Source organism: Rhynchophorus ferrugineus, unplaced genomic scaffold (genome assembly GCF_030347505.1).
Source record: "Rhynchophorus ferrugineus isolate W39M unplaced genomic scaffold, kcgeb_rfMv2 rfM10, whole genome shotgun sequence".
In the NCBI taxonomy this organism is placed as follows: Eukaryota; Metazoa; Arthropoda; class Insecta; order Coleoptera; family Curculionidae; genus Rhynchophorus; species Rhynchophorus ferrugineus.
In genome coordinates, this window is record NW_027472589.1 from 3,421,077 (window position 1) to 3,442,979 (window position 21,903).

At 34.5% G+C, this 21,903-nt stretch overlaps 1 protein-coding gene across 1 annotated transcript; it reads left to right on the top strand.

The window, feature by feature from the left end:
• Positions 1-1,535: 1,535 nt before the first annotated feature.
• Positions 1,536-18,534, top strand: LOC143203623 (forkhead box protein F). Its single transcript, XM_076415857.1, has 2 exons — positions 1,536-2,635; positions 18,228-18,534. Exons 1-2 carry the CDS (start codon positions 1,681-1,683, stop codon positions 18,392-18,394), a joined length of 1,122 nt encoding a protein of 373 aa, XP_076271972.1. The 5' UTR covers positions 1,536-1,680; the 3' UTR covers positions 18,395-18,534.
• The last annotated feature ends 3,369 nt before the right edge of the window (positions 18,535-21,903 follow it).

The following is a 21,903-nucleotide window of genomic DNA, read 5'->3' on the forward strand; positions in this document are numbered from 1 at the left end:
AGTGTTGACAAAAAAATTTATTATTTTATCCATCCCCTGTAAAATTTATGCAAGACAATTAGTTTTGTTAAATCCTTACATAGCATCCAATCGTCAATTGTATAGTTAATTTACTGGGTAATTATATTACGATTTTCATACATAAATTTCATGATATTCTATTCATATGTTTGTGAGTTATTATGCAAAGAGTGACACTACTTTTGTTATTTTCAAGAGAATGCATCAAAAACAATTTCGTGCTTTAAATATACACTGTTTATTGATGGGAAATAGTACCGTTTAAGCGAAGCAATGACTTGAAAAGTGTTATGAGGACTCTGCTCCAGCAGAAACAACAATAAAACATTGGTTTGCTGACTTCAGACGGGGTCGTGGAGACACCGATGATGCAGAACGCAGTGGATGTCCAAATGAGGTGGTAACATCAGAAAATATCAAAAATATCCGCAAAATCGGTCTGAATGATCGAAAATCGAGATTGCGTGAGTTAGCTAACATCGTATAAATATCAAAAGAACGTGTTGGTTTTATATTACATAAGTATTTTACCATGAAAAAACTCTGTTCAAAGTGGGTGCCGCGTTTGCTAACTGTTGACCAAAAACAAGAACGTGTTGATGATACTGGACAGTGTTTGGTCATGATTAAACGCAACAAACAAGAATTTTTGCGTCGATAAGTGGCAATGGATGGAACATGACTCCATCACTTCACTCCAGAATCGAAACGATCGTCATCTGAGTGGACAACAACTGGTGAACCTAGTAAGAAGAGCTCGAAAGCACAATAACTGACTGGAAAGGTTATGGCGTCTGGAATGATGCGCATGGAATAATTTTCATTGACTACCTTGAAAAAGGAAGGAACATCAACAACTAAAACGACTATTACATAGCGTTATTGGAGCGTTTGAAGGCCGAAATTGTAAAGAAACGACCGCATAAGGCAAAAAAAAGTTCGTTTCATCAAGACAACACACAGTGTCCTCAACAAGCGCAACCCAGCGGCTACTGACTGTTCGCAGACTCGAATGAAGAGTTCATCGCTGAAACTGAGACCAATATTGAAGCAAGAGATAAATCGTTCTATAAGTGGTATCGAAATGTTACAGTGACTCTGGAAGGATTGTGTGGCTCTTGGTGGAGATTACGTCGATGAATAAAGTTTGAAGTTTTGAACAAAAAAAAAACGTTTTCTTTGTATATTTGTTTATAATCCCGTAGGTCTTTTAGGTTACGCACAAACGACCACGTTACCCTCACGGCCGCGAGAGGTCGCCGTCGCGCGCACCCTCGCCAGCCCCGCCTCTCGACGCGTCGAATCGCGAGCGCCGCCGTCCGGACCCGACCCCCGCCACATTCAGCCGACCAATCGGCGTCCGCCACCACGTTGGCTCAGCCATCGGCCTCGGCGCGCACACACAGCCATTCGATACCGTTGCGGTACGGCGTCCCGTGCCTCTAGACTTTGTATACAAATTCGGATAAATTGTTGACGATCCGCGCGCCCGTTTGTATACAGAAAGACCACCGCCGCCCGTAAATATACAATTATATCGCGAGTGTATGTGTGTGTGTCTGTATATATACACATAAAGCCCATTCACAAAAACGCCCGTATCAAATAAATGTTTGCGGATCCGGTTCTGTTTACGTCGATCGGGTAAATGTTTAAAGAATGATGAAGGATCAGCAGTTAGACGGCTTGGTCTCGGCGACCAGTCAGGCGCCCTCCGTGCTCCTGCAGCACCAGCTCCAGCTGCACCACGCCGCGGTCGCGTTGACCCCCAACGACAACGCGTCCCCCATATCGCAACAGTCCTCGCAACCCGGGCAGCATCCCCAGCAGCAAGCCGGGCACGGGCTGGAGTCGTCGCCCGGCGGCATCGTCGACCCGGATTCCAAACCCACGTCCTCCGACAAGAAATCGGGCGTCCGGCGACAGGAGAAGCCGCCGTACTCGTACATCGCCCTCATAGTGATGGCGATCCAGCACTCGCCCGCCAAGAGACTGACGCTGAGCGAGATCTACTCGTTCCTGCAGCAGAAGTTCCCGTTCTTCCGAGGGACCTACCAGGGATGGAAGAACTCGGTGCGTCACAACCTGTCGCTGAACGAGTGCTTCATCAAGCTGCCCAAGGGGCTGGGCCGGCCCGGAAAGGGCCACTACTGGACGATAGACCCGTCCAGCGAGTTCATGTTCGAGGAGGGTTCCTTCAGGCGGCGCCCGCGCGGTTTCCGGAGGAAGTGTCAGGCGATGAAGCCCCAGTACCATCCGGGCACGTTCTTCGGCAACAACATACCGACGATGGTGAACCAAGGCGCGGGGTACGACCATCAGATGGTCCAGTCGCAGGACTACTCGACCTGTTCGTATAGCAATCCGTCGCCGCAGGTGCCCTCGGTGGCGGCCGCCCCGTATCCGAATTACGATTACCCGGCGGCCTATCAGCAGCAGTGCGAGAGGGAATGGAACTCTGGCGCCGGGTTGCTGCCCCCGTACTCGGACAGTGTCATATCCAGCAGCTACTTGAAACCTCCCCTGAGCCCCATGCCCGAGAATCAAGATACACCGTCGCCACAAGTCGACAACTACTATCAGTACGGTGCCATCTCAACCTCATCTGAAAATCGTAAGTAAAAATTGTTTTTCTATCGACAACAGTCTCGACAATTCACCACTAGGTCGTACTGTCGTTCTCATCAACACAAATTTCTGTACTAAATAAACTTCATTGATCAGTTGATAAATAACACATTTTCTTTTATAAAAAACTCAAAAAATCATTATTAATCTTCACTATTCAATAAATTGTAATAATCGACTAGTTAATTGTTAATTGTCGAAAATCCTAAACAAACATAAGTTTTTCCATCAACAATAGCTTTTCAACAATTCACTCCAGACCTACACTCGGTCTCATTTCAATATATTATAAAGATTACACTTGATTATCAACACAAATTCTTATATTAAATACACTCTAATTATCAACAAATCATTTCTGTTGATTTTAGTTGAATTTCATTGTAGCAGTCGTTGCTGTATCCAATATATTATATTTTAATATTAATTCAATTATATATAATCTAATAACTATCATATTTTAATAATTTACAAAAATTACCACAATTGATCATCAACAGATTGTTTCAAACAGTTTACCCGACATACAACACTTATATAATATGGTAAACTAGTAAGTAAAATTGTTTTTCTATCAACAACACCTTCAACAGTTCACTCCAGATCTACTGTCATTCTCATTTCAGTAAATTAAAAAAAAAGGTTAATTATCAGCATAAATTTCTACATCTAACTAAACAATTCGGTTTTTTGTTGACTTCTCGTTACAATGATTAAATTTTGTCGATATTGCAGTTGTTTCTGTATCCAGTATAAACAGTAACTATTTTGTTTTAATAATTTACAAAAAATACTACAGTTGATCATGAACAGATTATTTCAAACAGTTTACCAGACATACAACAGTTATTTAACACTAATTTAACAAATAAATATCAGTTGCTAATAAACACTGATGTTAAAAAAATACAAATTTTGTTGATTTAGCAGTTGTTTCTGCATCTTAAATAATAATTCTGTTGTTAACAAATTGGATAGTTAAGTTTATCAACATCATAAGTAAAAATTGTTTGTCCATCAACACAATACACTCGAGATTCATTAATTATCAGCAGAAATTTTTATATTAAATAAATTTTGATCATCTAACTAAACAATTCAGCTTTTTGTTGATTTCTTGTTACAACGATTTAGATTTTGTTGATATAGCAGTTGTTTCTGTATCCAATATAAATAGTAACTATCCTGTTTTAATAATTTACAGAAAATACTACAGTTGATCATCAACAGATTATTTCAAACAGTTTACCAGATGTACAACAGTTATTTAACACTAATTTAACAAATAAATATCAGTTGCTAATAAACACTAATGTTAAAAAATACAAATTTTGTTGATTTAGCAGTTGTTTCTGCATGTTAAATAATAATTCTGTTGTTAACAAATTGGATAGTTAGGTTTATCAACATCATAAGTAAAAATTGTTTGTCCATCAACACAATACACTCGAGACTCATTAATTATCAGTAGAAATTTCTATATTAAATAAATTTTGATCATCTAACTAAACAATACAGCTTTTTGTTGATTTATTGTTACAACGATTTAGATTTTGTTGATATAGCAGTTGTTTCTGTATCCAATATAAATAGTAACTATCCTGTTTTAATAATTTACAAAAAATACTACAGTTGATCATCAACAGATTATTTCAAACAGTTTACCAGACATACAACAGTAATTTAACAAATAAATATCAGTTGCTAATAAACACTGAAGTTAAAAAATACAAATTTTGTCGATTGAGCAGTTGTTTCTGCATGTTAAATAATAATTCTGTTGTTAACAAATTGGATAGTTAGGTTTATCAACATCATAAGTAAAAATTGTTTGTCCATCAACACAATACACTCGAGATTCAATTAGTGAAATTTCTATATTAAATAAATTTTGATCATCTAACTAAACAATTCAGCTTTTTGTTGATTTCTTGTTACAACGATTTAGATTTTGTTGATATAGCAATTGTTTCTGTATCCTCTATATATAACCTCTATCCTCTATTTAGTTAGTAATTTAGTATAATAATTACGACACTTGATCACCAGCAGATCATTTCAAACAATATAAAAGATAAATAACTACAATTTACATAAATAAATTATTGAACACTACATATGAAACACTTGTACTTTACTTACTTACTAAGTACTTCAATTAGACGCTTGAATATACAGGAAATTGTAATTTTCAACAGATAAATAGCGTTGCTTCTATAAACACAAAGAATGAAGTTGAGGTTCCTTCACATTTTAGTAGATATTTTTATATTTATACTTCTTCTTCTTTCTATTAATATATGAATTTAACTAATTACATTTAATACAATATTATAAAAATATCAACAATAATCAGCCTATTATTTTAATTTTTTTTTGACAAAAAATTACGAAATTCGTTGATATGAACAGTTGATATTAGTTACTTATTCTTTTATCATAGTAAAACTTTATATATTTAATAAACTATAATTGTGAAATAATTCACACTTTAAATTATACAAATATCAACAATAATAGAGTTTTTGTAATTTTGGATTTTTTGTTAAAGTAATAAAGGTACTATATTGAATGAATTGTAATTAGTATATACTTGATACTTAAAATTATAGAAACGTATATATAATATAAAGTAATATAGCAAATAGCAAATTGCTAATATATTGATATCAATAGTTGATGTTTTCCGACATACTAACCAAATTATCATTGTTGTGTTGGTAATACCGTAATACCGGTATTATATATATATATATATATATATATATATATATATATATATATATATATATATATTACAGGACGGTCCACCTGCTGTTGTGCGATAGTAGCCGGTTCGAATCCTACTGGGGCATGGTCGTAATTTTATGTTTGTGATTGTTTAACCTTTACGAATTGTCCGTAGGCAAGAGTGCAAGGAATCTGATCCCAGTCACGCCAGTAACCAGGCTGGGTAAGACCGGATGTCTTTTGGGATCATTTCTAAATTGGTCACTCGCCAGTCGGTAGGCTTAATGCCGAGAACCGTGATTCGGCGCCCACGTTAAACAGTAGGTCCAGTTGAGATAAACCCTCCATGGTAAAAAGGAGACTTCAAAATATATTTTAAAAGAAACATTAACTGTCTTCAGTATGATAAAAACATGTTTGGTTATGCAGATATCAATAATAACTTCTTCTAATTATATTTCTAATTGTATCTATAGAAAAATCGGAACCCAAAAAAATATATTCTTCTATTTTTAAGACTTTTTCATAACAAAACAATGTTGGTTCGTTGATGGTTTATCACGAACACGAAATACTTAAGATGTCATAAAAAACTGTCGAGACTATTTCAAGGCAATGCAATTTATTATACCATTAAGAAAAATGATTTTATTCGAACTGAAGTTGACGTTAAGAGATATGTCAGCCGATTTATTAAGGTAACGATTGATTTTAAGTACGATCACATATTAATCAAAAAACATGTTTTATTTATAAACTAGCGACCCGCCCCGGCATCGCACGGGTGCAATGCTGATACTAAATTAAATACACTACAGAAAAAATATGAACTTTGCACGACTTGCACTTGACACATTGACACATTGACTTTGCACGGGCATAAAATATATATGCCTATGTCACTCAATGAAAACATGATTAAAATCGATCCAGTATTTTTGGTTCATTCATTACTGCCCTTGGCCTGCACGCATTAAATTTGGAGTAAAACAATTCCTCTTCCCCTATACTTACTATGAAGATTTCCTGCTATCTTTGGAATATCTAAATACATACAATTTTTATTACATTACACATTTTTAAACGCAAATTTTAAATTTGTAATATCTCCGAAAATATTTGTTTAATTTACATGCTGTAAGGAACCATATTGATCTATATTAATTGCACACTGTATTTAAGGTACTTAATTCGATAAGGATTAATGCCGTATTGCTTAAAATAGCTTCGTAAATAAGCCATTTTCTCACGTAAAAAGTAAACAATAAAAATGGTTAATGTGGGTTATCCCTAAAAGATAAACATATACCATCGCGGACTTTTTTGTAGACCTTTTTATGGTGTACAATACTGTAGTACATTAATTTGATCTAACTCGTAGGGTTAGGCAGCGTTTTTGCTAATTGCTAAATAAGTCTAAAAAAATAGGTTAATTTACGACATCACGTTAGAAACCTCTAAAATTAGCAATGTTGCCTTAGTATATTATGCATGTATTATACATATAAACCTTCCTCTTGAATCACTCTATCTATTGAAAAAAACCGCATCAAAATCCTTTGCGTAGTTTTAAAGATTCAAGCGCACATAGGGATATAGGGCCAGAAAAGGCGACTTTGTTTTATACTATGTAGTGATGTATTGGGCAATCGTTTGACTTTCGAACGAAAAAAGTGAATTTTCTTGAACGAATACAACATATATTATTTATTTTTATATCATTTACGATTAAGTAACAAGCGGAATATATACACAACATAAAATTAGCATTACTACTTATTGTTTAAATTAGTTTTGTAGTAAATAAATAACAGATTTGTTGATAAAATTGATGAAACGCTGTTTATAAACTTGTAGTATTTCTGCTGACGCCAACTTTCTGATAAAAGTTATTTTAACAGGACATTTAAGATTCATCGATCGAAGCCAGGGATATATTGTCACAATTATATTACCGCTTTCGAGTGAAATAACATGGATTCTCGGAGAAATTCGAGTTTGGTTTCTCGGGTTTCGATTACGGAGAAAGCACTCTTCAGATTTGCGGTCTCCCGAATAATAAGCGGTAAAACCGCAATAATTACCGAGTATTTAAGTATCAATTATATGATTCCGGCCTAATTAATCATAATGGAGGGGCGCGATAAGGTAATTTCCGTTTCACGTGTTTATATCATCCATACATTGATTTCAAGTAATCTACCGCGAAAACTCATCAAACGCTTTTATGATGATGCTGCTCCGTCATTTATCAGTTGTCGATCGTGATAATGTTTATACTAATTACAAATGACAGCTTGGAGTGCAAAAAAATCGAAAATTATTGGACGAAAACCCAGTTCAAACTCTCAAAGAACTTTCAGGCAACATAGCAGCTGATAAATCAACTGTTTACATGCGTTGGGAACGATCCAACAGGAATAGAAAGGGTTACATCACGAATTGACTGTAAATGCCATTTCGAACTGCTTCAACATTGCTGTTTCATTGCTTGCCAAACAAAAAGAAGAGTTTTCTATGGGGTATTGTGATTGGCTATGAAAAACGAATCTATTACAATATTCCCAAGAACAAAAATGATGGGGTAGTGCAAGAGTACCACCCCATAACGACAGCTAAATGAAATATTTATTGATAAAGTATAGTGTATTACTAGCAAGTCAATTGAAAGGTCCCCGGCCTCACACACAGATGGCGCTACTAGAAATAAATCCATAAATATTTTAGTTAGCCATAACCTTCAAAAGATGCGTGTATAAATTCGATAACTGTCCGACCATTAGTTAGTGAAAAAGGAATTTGGCGTTGAAGGAAAAAAATACAGTTGCAGTAAAAATTTGGCTTGAGGCCGAATTTCTAGACTCTGTCTCAGGAAAATCAACCATCAAAGATTAATATGTTAAGTTTAGACGTGGTGAAATGAGCACCGAAGACGGTGAACGCAATGGACATTCGAAAGACGTTGTTACCGACGAAAAAATTTTAAAAATCCACAAAATGATTTTGAATTACCGTAAATTGAAACTGAATAAAATAGCAGTCACTCTAAAGATATCAACTGAACGTGTACATCATATCATTCCTGTATATTTGGGTATGAGGAAGCACTGTGCAAAGTGGGTGTCGCGCAAGCTCACTTTTGACCAAAAACAACGACGAGTTGATGATTCGGAGCACTATTTTAAGATCATCAAGCGTAATAAACCCGAAGTCCAATCGACAGTCAACCGAGTGGACTGCACACGATGAACCCGCTCTAAAGCATGGGAAAACGCAACAGTCGGCTGGCAAGGTTATGGCATCTGTATTGTGGGATGCGCATGAAATAATTTTCATTAGTTACCTTGAAAAAGGAAGGACCATCAACAGCGACTTATACATAGCGTTATTAGACCGTTTGAAGGACAAAATCGCCGAAAAACGGCCGCATTTGAAGAAAAAGAAAATGCTGCTTCACCAAGACAATGCGCCGTGTCAAAAAGCCATGAATTGGGCTTCGAATTGCTTCATAATCCACCGTATTCCCCAGATCTGGTCCCCAGCTACCATTTCCTGTTTTCAGATCTCAAAAGAATGCTCGCTGGTAAGAAATTTTCCTCGAATGAAGGGATCATCGACGAAACTGAGGCCTATTTTGAATCAAAGGACAAATCGTACTACAAAAATGTGTTATACTATGGTATGCCGGGGCTTTTTCAACTGACCTGTTAGTTGATAAAACGACGACGTTTACGACTATCAATAAAACAAATTATACAACGTATTGTTACAAAAAAGGCCAGCAATAGCGAATAACAGCCACAAAATCATCTTTTTATAATGATAACTTCCGGCTACAAGTTAAAAGAGTTGTGAATAATGTGCAAAAAAACCAATGCATGTTGCCAAAAATATGAGAAACAGCTGTACCGTTATCAACACAAATTTATATATTAAGTACATAAGTTAGATTTAGATTTTGTTGATATAACAGTTATTTCTGTACCCAGTATATAACAAATGGGCTGAAAAGTCCCGGGTGTAAAAAAGAAAACGCGTTTTTTATTCAAAATTGGCCTTATTCATCTAGCACTAGCACAGCTCTATGTTAATACTTCGATACCACTTTTATAGAACGATTTAATTCTTGCCACAAAATAGGCCTGTCACCAGTTGCTGTGCATTCCGATGACGACCGTGTTGATGCCGGCGCGAAGTGATGGATCCATGTTGTTTCATCCATTGTCATATACCGACACAAAAATTCCAATTTGTTAAGTTTAATCATGGCCGGAACACTGCTTAGAAGCCTCAACGTGTTCTTGTTTTTGGCCAGTTAACAGTTTTTGATTATTTCTGGTACTAATACTTCATCTTTACATTTTGTATTCACTATATAGCTTCACAAACAAAATCACTACATAGTATAAAACAAAGTCGCCTTTTCTGTCCCTATATCCCTATGTGCGCTTAAATCTTTAAAACTACGCAACGGATTTTGATGCGGTTTTTTTCAATAGATAGAGTGATTCAAGAGGAAGGTTTATATTTATAATACATGCATAATATACTAAGGCAGCATTGCTAATTTTAGAGGTTTCTAACATGATGTCGTAAATTAACCTATTTTTTTAGGCTTATTTAGAAATTAGCAAAAACGCTGCCTAACCCTACGAGTTAGATCAAATTAATGTACTACAGTATTGTACACCATAAAAAGGTCTACAAAAAAGTCCGCGATGGTATATGTTTATCTTTTAGGGATAACCCACATTAACCATTTTTATTGTTTACTTTTTACGTGAGAAAATGGCTTATTTACGAAGCTATTTTAAGCAATACGGCATTAATCCTTATCGAATTAAGTACCTTAAATACAGTGTGCAATTAATATAGATCAATATGGTTCCTTACAGCATGTAAATTAAACAAATATTTTCGGAGATATTACAAATTTAAAATTTGCGTTTAAAAATGTGTAATGTAATAAAAATTGTATGAATTTAGATATTCCAAAGATAGCAGGAAATCTTCATAGTAAGTATAAGGGAAGAGGAATTGTTTTACTCCAAATTTAATGCGTGAAGGCCAAGGGCAGTAATGAATGAACCAAAAATACTGGATCGATTTTAATCATGTTTTCATTGAGTGACATAGGCATATATATTTTATGCCCGTGCAAAGTCGGAGCGGGCCGCTATGTTTTTATATACAACGTTCATATTTTTTCTGTAGTGTATTTAATTTAGTATCAGCATTGCACCCGTGTGAAGCCGGGGCGGGTCGCTAGTAAATTATATAAAAAAGATTATAAGAAAAAGAAACACGATTTTTTTATACCTTGGCATAGTGTTTGTCGAATTTAAAACCGAAACCTAATGCTCCATGGTTTACTTAGATATTGATCCGACTACGAATAAAATGACTCTTAACAGTCATTACATTTTGTGGAACTTATTGTTGACAAATAGATGGTACGAATTCACGATTTTCTTCAAGAATCCTTCTATAACAGTTGATACTACTAAACATTGTCGTCTTTTTTCATAGAAGAAGCTTTAATAATTAATTTATACACAATTAGTAGCAAAATTACCATATTAAGCAGCTATTTGGTACAAGATTATTATGGTTTCACTCATATTCTTTAATATATATTTGCTATATTACCAAAGAAGCGAAAAAGAAATACGATTTCGACTTATACCTTACGATAGTTTTTGTTGAATTTAGAGCCGAAATTTCGTGTTCCATAGCCTACTTGAATATCGACCTGACTACGAATAAATTGACTCTAACACGTATCAACATCTTGTGGAACTTATTGTTGACAAATAGATGGTACGGATTTACGATTTTCTTCAATAATCCTTCTATAACAGTTGATACTACTAAACATTGTCGTCTTTTTTCATAGTAGAAGCTTTAACAATTAATTTATACACAACTAGTAGCAGTAAATACGTTTTTTATTTAAGTTTTTTACTATTTATTCGAAACAAAATAAATACGATTTTTTCTTATATCTTAGGATAGTTTTTGTCGATGTTAAAACCGAAACTCAATGTCCCATGACCTAGTTGGACATCGATCCGACTTTTTACTTTCAACCTGCCATCGACAACGATCTCTTCCGTCTTTTTTTCGCGCTCCGCCGTCTATTTAATGCGCGTCTTTTGTTTTTCTTTCGACGGCGCTTACTGCGACCGACCATGTTGACAATGTAACACGAGATGACGTCGGAGCATGGCAAATGACAGGCGATTTGACGTCGTAATGCGTTGGATACACGGTGGGTGGCCCCCCGGTTATCGCTATCTGGTCCGTCGGGTGGAGACGGACGTCGCTAGATCCGGTGCCATTCCCGACTGACGGACGGGATATGCCCGACGGTCTATCAGTCGAAAGGGGTGGCTTTTACGACCGCTATTTGATGCCATCTGGTTTCGAGAAAGGGTATTTGAACAGTGTCGTTTTTCCGATGCGATATTTCACGAACAACTCGAGGAATTTGAATTTTAACGCTGCTAAGGTTCACGTTAAGTAAAGAAGTCCGTTAGTCCCTCCAAAACTCGAGAATTATTGGACCAATTTGGCTAATTTTGGTTTCAAAGCGTTGCTGGAAATCCAGGGACGGTTTGTATGGTGAGAAAATATGGAATAATCGTGGGAAACAGTATAAATAACGATTTTGTTTCCTCATATCAAGTAATACTTTCACAAAGGATTGACATTGTTGATGGTTCTCAAATATTTATGGATGCGTTCAGAATTTCATATTGTGACCAAAATCGTTGAATACGATTAAAACTACCGGCCACTATTATCAAACTTAGTTTGTAATAACTACATACTCACTATCGTATAATAATTACGACACTTGATCACCAACAGATCATTTCAAATAATTTACAAGATAAATAACTACAAATTACATAAATAAACTATTGAACAGTACATATAAAGCACTTGTACTTTACTTCAACTGATAAATAGTGTTGATTCTACAAACTGGAAGAATTAAGTTGAAGTTCCTTCATATTTTAGTAGATATTTTTATATTTATTCTTCTTATTCTCATCATTATAAAAACATCATCAATTATTAACCTATATCTTGAAATTACGAAATTTGTTGATATGAATAGTTGATTCTAGTTAGTTGTGGGTTTTTCATAGTAAAACTTTATATGTTTAATAAATTATAATTGTGAAATAACCAACACTTTAAAGTATCAACGATATTAAAGTTTTTGTATTTTTGGATTTTTTGTTAAACTAATTAAGGTTCTGTATTTAATCAATTGTAATTAGTATATACTTGATACTTCAAATTATTAACGTATATATATATATATATATATATATATATATATATATATATATATATTATATTTCTTGAAAATAAATTCCTAATATATTGGTATAGGTGATATTGCCCGATAATTAATGCATCTCTTACAAAAATACACTCAATTATTAGCCATATTTGTAATTTTAAAGGTTTTAACTCATCACTGCCACAAATAATCGGCATTATCGATAGTTCTCAAATATTTATGAATGCGTTCGTAATATCATATTGCGACTAAAATTGTTGAACACGGTTTAAAAATACCGGCCACTATTATCAAACAACAATTAGAATATATAATTTATTAAACATTGACACTGACGGTTTAATGCTTTACCACGATTTATATTTTATACAAACGTGGATATTTCAGATAAGTATATCGATACGGTAATATGAAAAAACAATTACATATATGTCAAGTTTGATATAACTAACAGATTACTGTGTGCTGTGGCCCCATCTTGCTGAAACCACATGTCCTCTAGTCCTTGCTCTTCCATTTCAGGCACAAAAAAATTTCGAATCATGTCTTGATACCGTTCAGCAGTAACAGTAACTCCTAAAATCCTCAATTTCACCGGACAGCCGTAGGATTGCATTACTGTATTCGACTCGTTGATCAGAATCTCTCGGTAACAATTTTTGGACTAATTGAATTTTGTACGGGAATATTTTCAAATCAGTTCTCAAAATTCACCTTAAACTGCGCGCAGGGATGCGTAATTGGGAACCACGTCTCCGAATTGATGTTTCTAGAGACTCTGCAACACTATCGCGCACCAGAACCGTTGTCTTCCAGAACGAGGCATGTCTGCTGTCGTACTGTACAGTCGAAAATTCGCATGTAAAAGATAAATTGTCGTTTTATGAGGCAGTGGATAATAAAAAAACATGCTTTGGAAATATGAAAATACACAATACGTTTTTATATACTCATTTTATAATGATAATGATTCATCTCAAGACGCCAATACCAAGATACCAACTCAAGATAAATGATTATGTGCAATGATAGTATTATTCATGATATATGTGCAATTTAAGTCTACATGAACAAAATATGTATTAACATTCTTTCTTCTATTCTCTATACATATTCTGGCAGAGATCTAAAAGCTTAAGAGTTGAAGTATTGCTTCGAAAACACTAAAGCTTGTGGATAAGTCTCCGATGACAAACTTATTTTGTCAGTGATGCAAAAGCTTAAGAGTTGAAGCATTGTTTCGAAAACACCGAAGCTTGTGGATAAGTAGCCCCATCGACATACTTCACTTTTGAGTGAACAAAAAAAAGCCTCCGGTACGTTGAAAATGACTGGATTTGTAAGCAAAGTAAATCGTATTTGCGGCAAATGCTACTTTTTTCCTTAAATTTGAAGAGAAGGGGCTGAAGGTCATCGAATGCTGCGTGAAGTTTATAGCAACTACGCTCCATCGACTTCAACATGCGAATCCTGGCTCCACGTTTAAGTTTTTTTATAACATCTTTATTAGATACACTTAGTACAATCAATTTACAATTAACTTATTACTACTTTTCATTTGTACTTGAATTAATTCACAAGCAAGACGAGTGCGAGATAAATACATCAATATGTATTCCTCAATTATAAAATTATAATAACTTATAGCTATAGTTTACACTAAATGTATACACTTTATATAAGTTCGTACGGTTTGGTTCGCTTCAATTTCCTGACATCCTGCGCGATGTCCAGCAGTTGTATTGCTTCCACGTTAGTATGATTTAGTAATCTTCATTCGTGTTTCTAGGCGAAATCTTGGATAACTTCGCAAATCCATTTGATATCCAGGTTATCGTGCAATGCTTCGTTGGTTACGTAGAGATAGGCATTGGTAATCAATCGAAGAACCTTGTTTTGACAGCGTTGGATGACTAGTTGATTTGAATTTTTATTGCAACCCCATATTTGTACCCCATAGGTCCAAATTGGCTTTATAATTGTCTTATAGATCAACATCTTTGATTTTAGATCCAGTTGAGAGTATCTTCCGATTAACCAGTATAGTTGTTTTATTTTGGTTCTAATGTGTTTTGCTTTTTGTATAACACGATGTTTTAATTTGATCTATCGTTAAGATCGATTCCAAGGTATTTAACATGATAGATTCCAATGCAAAATTAACGTGGACATATTTGGAGCTATTAAGTCGAATTTTCAAATCATTCGTGCATTTGTATATTTTGTTGACTGCCATTTATACTTTTTCCATTGCTTTAGGCAGAGATATATCGTTTGCCATAATAATTGTGTCGCCAATAAAGGTTCCAATAAATGCTTTCTGGATAGACAATAAAATACGAGGATTCGAAAGCATTACTCGATGAAACCATCAATGGGGATCGCTATCGACTAAAGTTGATATGTCTGAGCCGGGCACTGAGCGAAAACCGGCCGGAATACAAGCAAAATCACGACAATGTTATTCTTCAGCATGACAACACTCGACCACATGTTGCTAAATCGGTGCCCCCACCCGCCGTATTCTCCAGAGCTTGATCCTTCTGATTACTACTAGTTCCGATATATGAGTGGTAACCTGCCTGAGTAGCGCTTCATTTTTGATGAATATATGAAAAAAATGGTGTCGATTCGTGGATAGTCTGAAAAGATACAGCTTGAGAGGTGGAAGAAAGTAGGGGCTATCGTTGGACAATACCATCAAATAAAATATAGTTACAGATTATGTTATGTTAAGAGCGTAGTTTTTAAAATAAATTTATAGGCCCAATATTGACATATTCTACTGATAGGGTCTGTCAAATGACAGACCGAGACTGATCGGTTGATGAAAAATGCCATTAGTGTTTGTAATTAAAACACGTCAATGCTGTTGTCGGTCTAGCCCACTTGACAAACACGCTGAATCACAGAACAATTGACGTTCGACATTTTCCATAAATAAAAAGCTTTCGAAAAGTATTCTTACTATCTATGACACAATAATTGTCGTAACTACATCTTTATTTATGTTTATGTTAGCGATTTCGATATTGATGTAACAGTTGCTTTGTTTACTTAACAATATCCAAAGCTGCCGCTATTTTTTGTTGTTTTTATTATGGAGATAATAATGCAGGACATTATCAGTAATGCGAAACTATTAACATTATTTCTGTCTCAATTTCCCAATTTTTTTAATTTTAAGCTTTTTGATATTAATATTCATGGTTAAAATATATACCTATTTAAGAAAAAAAAATGTCGAACGAAATGTTAATACTTATTTCTGTCAGTACCCAAATTTTTTTTACATACATATTTTAAAGTCTTATTTTTACCAACGAGGGTTTATCTGGACTGGACCTACTGTATAACGTGGGTTCCGAACCACGGTCCTCACCATTAAGCCTACCGACTACTGAGTGACCAACTTAAAAATAATACCAGAGGACATCCGGTCTTACCCAGCCTGGTTACTGGCGTGACTGGGACCATTTCCCTTGTCGGATTTTGCATTCTTACATAGATATTAAAGAATCACAAGCATACATTTACGACCATGCCCCAGCAGGATTCGAACCCGCGGCTATCGCAACAGTTGGTGGGCCGTCCTGTCGCCTTGACCTACCAATATTATTGGTAATAGAATATGAAGAGTTTCTTACCTTTTATAGAAAGTATCAACAGTTGGGCAGATTATTGCCATTAGGATCTGCAACAAAAAGATATAGATATTTATATATTCCTTACACATTTATTATAAAATATTGTGATCAAAAAATAGTAAGACGTTCACATCATTCCTCTAAAAGTAATCTCTGTTTATGGGAATAAATTTTCAAGCATTCGAAAAACATTTTGAATTCAATATCAATTATTTCAAGATAATATTCTCAAAGAGGTTTGTAATTAGAGTATCGCCGACGGAGCTAATTCAAACAAATAGGGCTATTACGAACACTTACGAGTAGGCCCATAATTCAGATTCACTATGAATAGCATCACTTTTTTTTACTTTATATTATTGTTACATTTATATAAATTCATTTTACAACAAAATACATATATTTTGTGATTTTTATCTTTATATAAGAGGTAAAGAATATTAGCGCTTTTTCCATATATACACATAGTTGTGAAAATGTTTATTTTTTTGTCGTTTCGAAACTTTCTGCTGTCATTTTCCTTTTAAAAATCACAAGTTATTGAAAATTATAAGATTCATAAAGAATTTCACGCTGAATCAGATGGTGGTATAATAGTTTTCATAAAACGTTTAGTGTTAAGTTATACAAAGAAAAGTGTGTTTTCCAAAAAACGACTGGATTTCTGTTCATGTCAGATATCTTAAAAAGTATGCATTCTAGGGCAATTTAACATGAATGTTCGTTTATTTCACCTCAAAATACATATATTTTGAGAGTTTTATCTTTATCCAAAAGATAAAGAACTCGGGCATTTTTTCCATCGTGTCGTGAAAATTGGTGATTTTTTGCCATTTTCAGGTTTGCTCTTATCATTTTCGTTTAAATATACAGAGATTGATAAATATTACAGGGTTTATAAAGAATTTTACACTGAATCGAATGATAATACAATAAATTGTATACAGCCTTTTGTTTTTAAGTTATACAAGGAAAAATGTAATTTCAAAAATTGAGTAGAAATCACTTTATGTCACATATCTTAAAAACTATGCATTCTAATGCAATTTAATATGGATTTTCGTTTATTTCACATCAAAATACACATATTTTGAGAGTTTTGTCTTTATCCGAGAGGTAAAAAATTCGTGCATTTTTTCCATGTATATAGTCGTGAAAATTGGTGATTTTTTGCCATTTTCAGGTTTGCTCTAATCATTTCCGTTTAAATAAACACAGATTGATAAATATTACAGGGTTTATAAATAATTTTACACTGAATCGAGTGATAATACAATAAATTTTGAGAGTTTTGTCTTTATCCGAGTGGTAAAGAATTCGGTCATTTTTTCCATGTATATAGTCGTGAAAATTGGTGATTTATCGTTTATCGTTATCGTTCAAATAAACGCATATTAATGAATATTACATGGTTTATAAATTATGAACGCCAACGCAATTTAACGTATATTCTCGTTACTTTCGCACCAAAATATATACATATATTTTGAGAATTTCTATTTCTATTCGAACGATATGCAGATTTGCCACTTTTTCTATATAAGTAGTCGCGAAAATCTTCGTATTCATATATAGAACTACTTAAAACAGTTCGCTTCTTTCTTGGTTTTGTCTAGTATTCGTTTTATATAGAGTAACTAAAAGTATTCTGACGAAAATAGCAACGATACCATGACAAATAATTAAGTAAAAATAGGTCAAAATAAGACAGGAAAATCCAGGCAAGAGATATATCTAAACATTGCTCTATTGAAACTCTATATTACGTTAAAGTTTCAAGTTAATCCATCACATATTTTCCGACTTTTGGGAACACAAACATGCATAAGCTGAATGTTTGATATACGAATTGATTTCTAAACATTGTTTTGTCTTTTTTACAGTGATGAGACCGTCCAGTACCACCATCAACAACATCTCCACCCAGTGCGACCGGAAACCCTTCCTCTCGTCGCCGCATTCGACCACGATGCAGTCCTCGATGCCCTCACCGCCCTCCTCCAACACTCCTCACTCGTTCTACGAGCCATCGGTGAAGTACGGCATGTGAGATCACACAGACGGGGACCCGTTCTTTGCGTCGTCAATGTATGCAGCTTCGTGACTAGTTTCAGTTGTGGCGTTACGTGGGACTGAGGACTAACGGGACGCGAGACAAGAGTTGGGGGGTGGGGGGTTAGGAGGGCGCGACGAAACAAACGAATCGCGCCAAGAAAATGTCTGTTTGCGTCAGAAGACGTCTATCCCGCGGAATCAAATGTAAATATTACGGGAGATGTCGCGTATATTTTAAAGTTAATATTGTAGTTTTTTTAAAAAAAGTGCCTTCATATGTATAAAGCTTGTGATTATTTATATATAAAATAAAATAAAAATATTCCTTTGGAGTTGTTTGGTTCTTTTTATATTTGAAGTCTTCATCTCACCAACTTTATATGTAGTTTATATGTAGTGCTCAGAGTAATCAGAGAAAATTTAAAATAAAAAAATAGAAATTACAAAAGACAGTAAGGTCTTAGTTTACGTAAATAGATTAGAAACAATCTATCCCAGTCTATTAAGCAGTAAAAGAGAAATTACCTATCATGAGCGCTAGATTTTTAAATATACTTAGATTAGATAAACAGCCTTTTGCTGAGGAATGTGTAAAACCCGCCGGAGAACAATCCTACAGGCCCTGATGAGCACTTGTGCTATATGGTATGAACACATTGAATTATATTTGGAGGGCTTTCAGGGATGATCAACTCTTTGTTCTTCTATTTTAGGAAGCTGGCTAAATCAAACTCCATTTTTGATGACCGTGATTGATTACTGTTCCTGTTCACAGAAACAATCAAATCATCACTTTAACACTAGTAAAAGTAGTACTGCTACTAATACTATGTACTAATTACCATTCCTGTTGTACCCAGGCATCAATTCATGGTTTTTCTAATTTGGCATGAGGTGCAATATTTTGAATTCTTTTCCTCTAATCTGATGCTTTCTGGCAACCAAAGCATTTTGTAACTAAGATGATTAAAAAATTTATAAAATCTTCCTAAACTCTCTTTTAGTTGTGATAAATTAACAGTAAAATATCTCAAATTTCATCTTGCAGCTGGTCTAATCTGATTCCTATGGATATTAAAGTAGTGAATATAATCTCTAATGAAGTCTCTAGCAATTGCTTTTAATGCTTGAACGAATGCTTCCAAATATTCTAATTATACGACCTTACCCAACATATCAAATAAGTCATTAATTTGCTTTAATTCTCATAAGCTGCACTATAGAAGAAAGTGGGATCCAAGAAAATGTTTTATTACTTTGACTAATCTAGGTATTTCAAATATTAACTACAGAATGCCTTAATGCCAGTTATTTGAAATATCAAGTACAAATTACATTTTTAAAAAGTAATGAATTAAGAATAATTAATTACAGATACCAAATATATATCTGCATTTCATCTTTTTATTTTAATTATAAGTAATTAAATCCTGTAAACGCATTTCCACACCAATCGATTGCTATTTCCTTTTAGACTGGTTATACGTGAATTGCCTTTGAAGAATCGCAGATATAAGTACTATAACAGAGTTGTAAGCTGCTCTGTTGATTGACCAATATTGCCTTATCAAAAATCTTCCCTACAAGCAGCTCGCCGAACTAAGTAATATCATCAACGCCATTCTAAGGCTGCAACACTTTCCTTCCACATGGAAACATGCATTCATCGCAGTTATCGCCAAAAAAGGAGCTAAGTCATCACCTTCTGACTACAGATCTATCAGCCTACTAAGTTCCATTTCCAAGCTTTCTGAAAGAGCAATTCTTTATGCTCTTAATGATTTTACGGAGACAAACAATATCATTCCAGATAAGCAATTCGGGTTCTACGCCAAACACTCAGCCGTTCATCAGGCCCATCGGTTGGCCGCAAAAATCAACAATGCTTTTAACCGACGTAATCGACGGAGCGGTCTTCTTGGACCTAACCAAAGCCTTAGACAAGGTTTGACACGAAGGCTTAGTGGCGAAATGCATCCGATTAGGTCTACCTGATGACCTAACAACCCTTATCAAAGCATTTCTATCAGGACGATCGTTCCAGGTGAAGATTAAAGATATTCTCTCTAGCCGGAAAACCATCGACGCAGGAGTTCCAAAAGGCTCCCCCGCGGCACCCGCTCTATTTAATATTTTTCTCTCAGATATCCCTAGGAGACCACAAGATGAGGCAGCTTTTTACGCAGACGACACTGCTTACTTTGCTTCTTCAAGAGTAGCACCGCACATCCGAAGCAGACTCCAAAAATAACTCAATGAGACAGACGGTCCAGTGTTTACATTTCTGGAGGTTGCAGTCAACCCACAGAAAACCCAGGCCATCTTCTTCCATAAGAAGCGTTTTGCACTGAAAATGGGAATTAATTCACTGAAATTAAGATGGGAACTTAAAATCAAGAACGTCGAAATCCCATGGTCAGAAGAAGCCACCTATCTCGGTCTTGTCTTCGATTGCAAGTTTAAGTGGAATTCCCACATTCAAAGGCCCCTCCAGAAATTTCAACCAACCGAACAAGATTGAACCTTTAGTTATACATATAAGTTATACATTGGAAACAATATTTTCAACAAACTACTCTTCTCTTAATGTATTATATCTCAAAAATTGTCATTTCTGAAGCAGAATTTTCCTTATTGCCGTGAAAATGTTTTTTAACGGATGAAATTAACTAAATAATGATGTAATGAAAAATGATGAATGACTGTCACTCAGAAAATCAAGATAATTTCTAGGAGATATGAGGAGACACTCGATTCTCATGTTAACATCAAAGTTCTCCTACGTACAAAAAACATTCAAAATATAATTATTTTGATGCGAAATAAACGAAAATCCATGTTAAATTGCTTTATAATGCAGATTCTTGAAGGTATGTGATATAAAGAGATTTCCACTAACTTTCTGAAATTATACATTTCCTTGTATAATTTAAAAACTAAATGCTATATACAATTAAATGTACTACCATTCGATTCAGCGTAAAATTCTTTATAACCTCTGTGACATTCATTAGTCTGCGTTTATTTGAACGAAAATGATAACAAAAAACCTGAAAATGGCAAAAAATCACCAATTTTCACGACTATATACATGGAAAAAATGCACGAATTCTTTACCTCTTGGATAAAGATAAAATTCTCAAAATGTATTTATTTTGAGGTGAAATAAACGAAAATCCATGTTAAATAGCTATATAATGCATATTTTTTAAGATATGTGACAATTAGAGATTTCCACTAACTTTTTGAAATTATACTTTTCCTTGTATAATTTAAAACCTAAATGCTATATATAATTAAATGTTCTACCATTCGATTCAGCGTAAAATTCTTTATAACCTCTGTAATATTCATTAGTATGCGTTTATTTGAACGAAAGTGATAACAAAATACCTGAAAATGGCAAAAAATCACCAATTTTCACGACTATATACATGGAAAACATGCACGGATTCTTTACCTCTTGGATAAAGATAAAAATCTCAAAATATATTTATTTTGAGG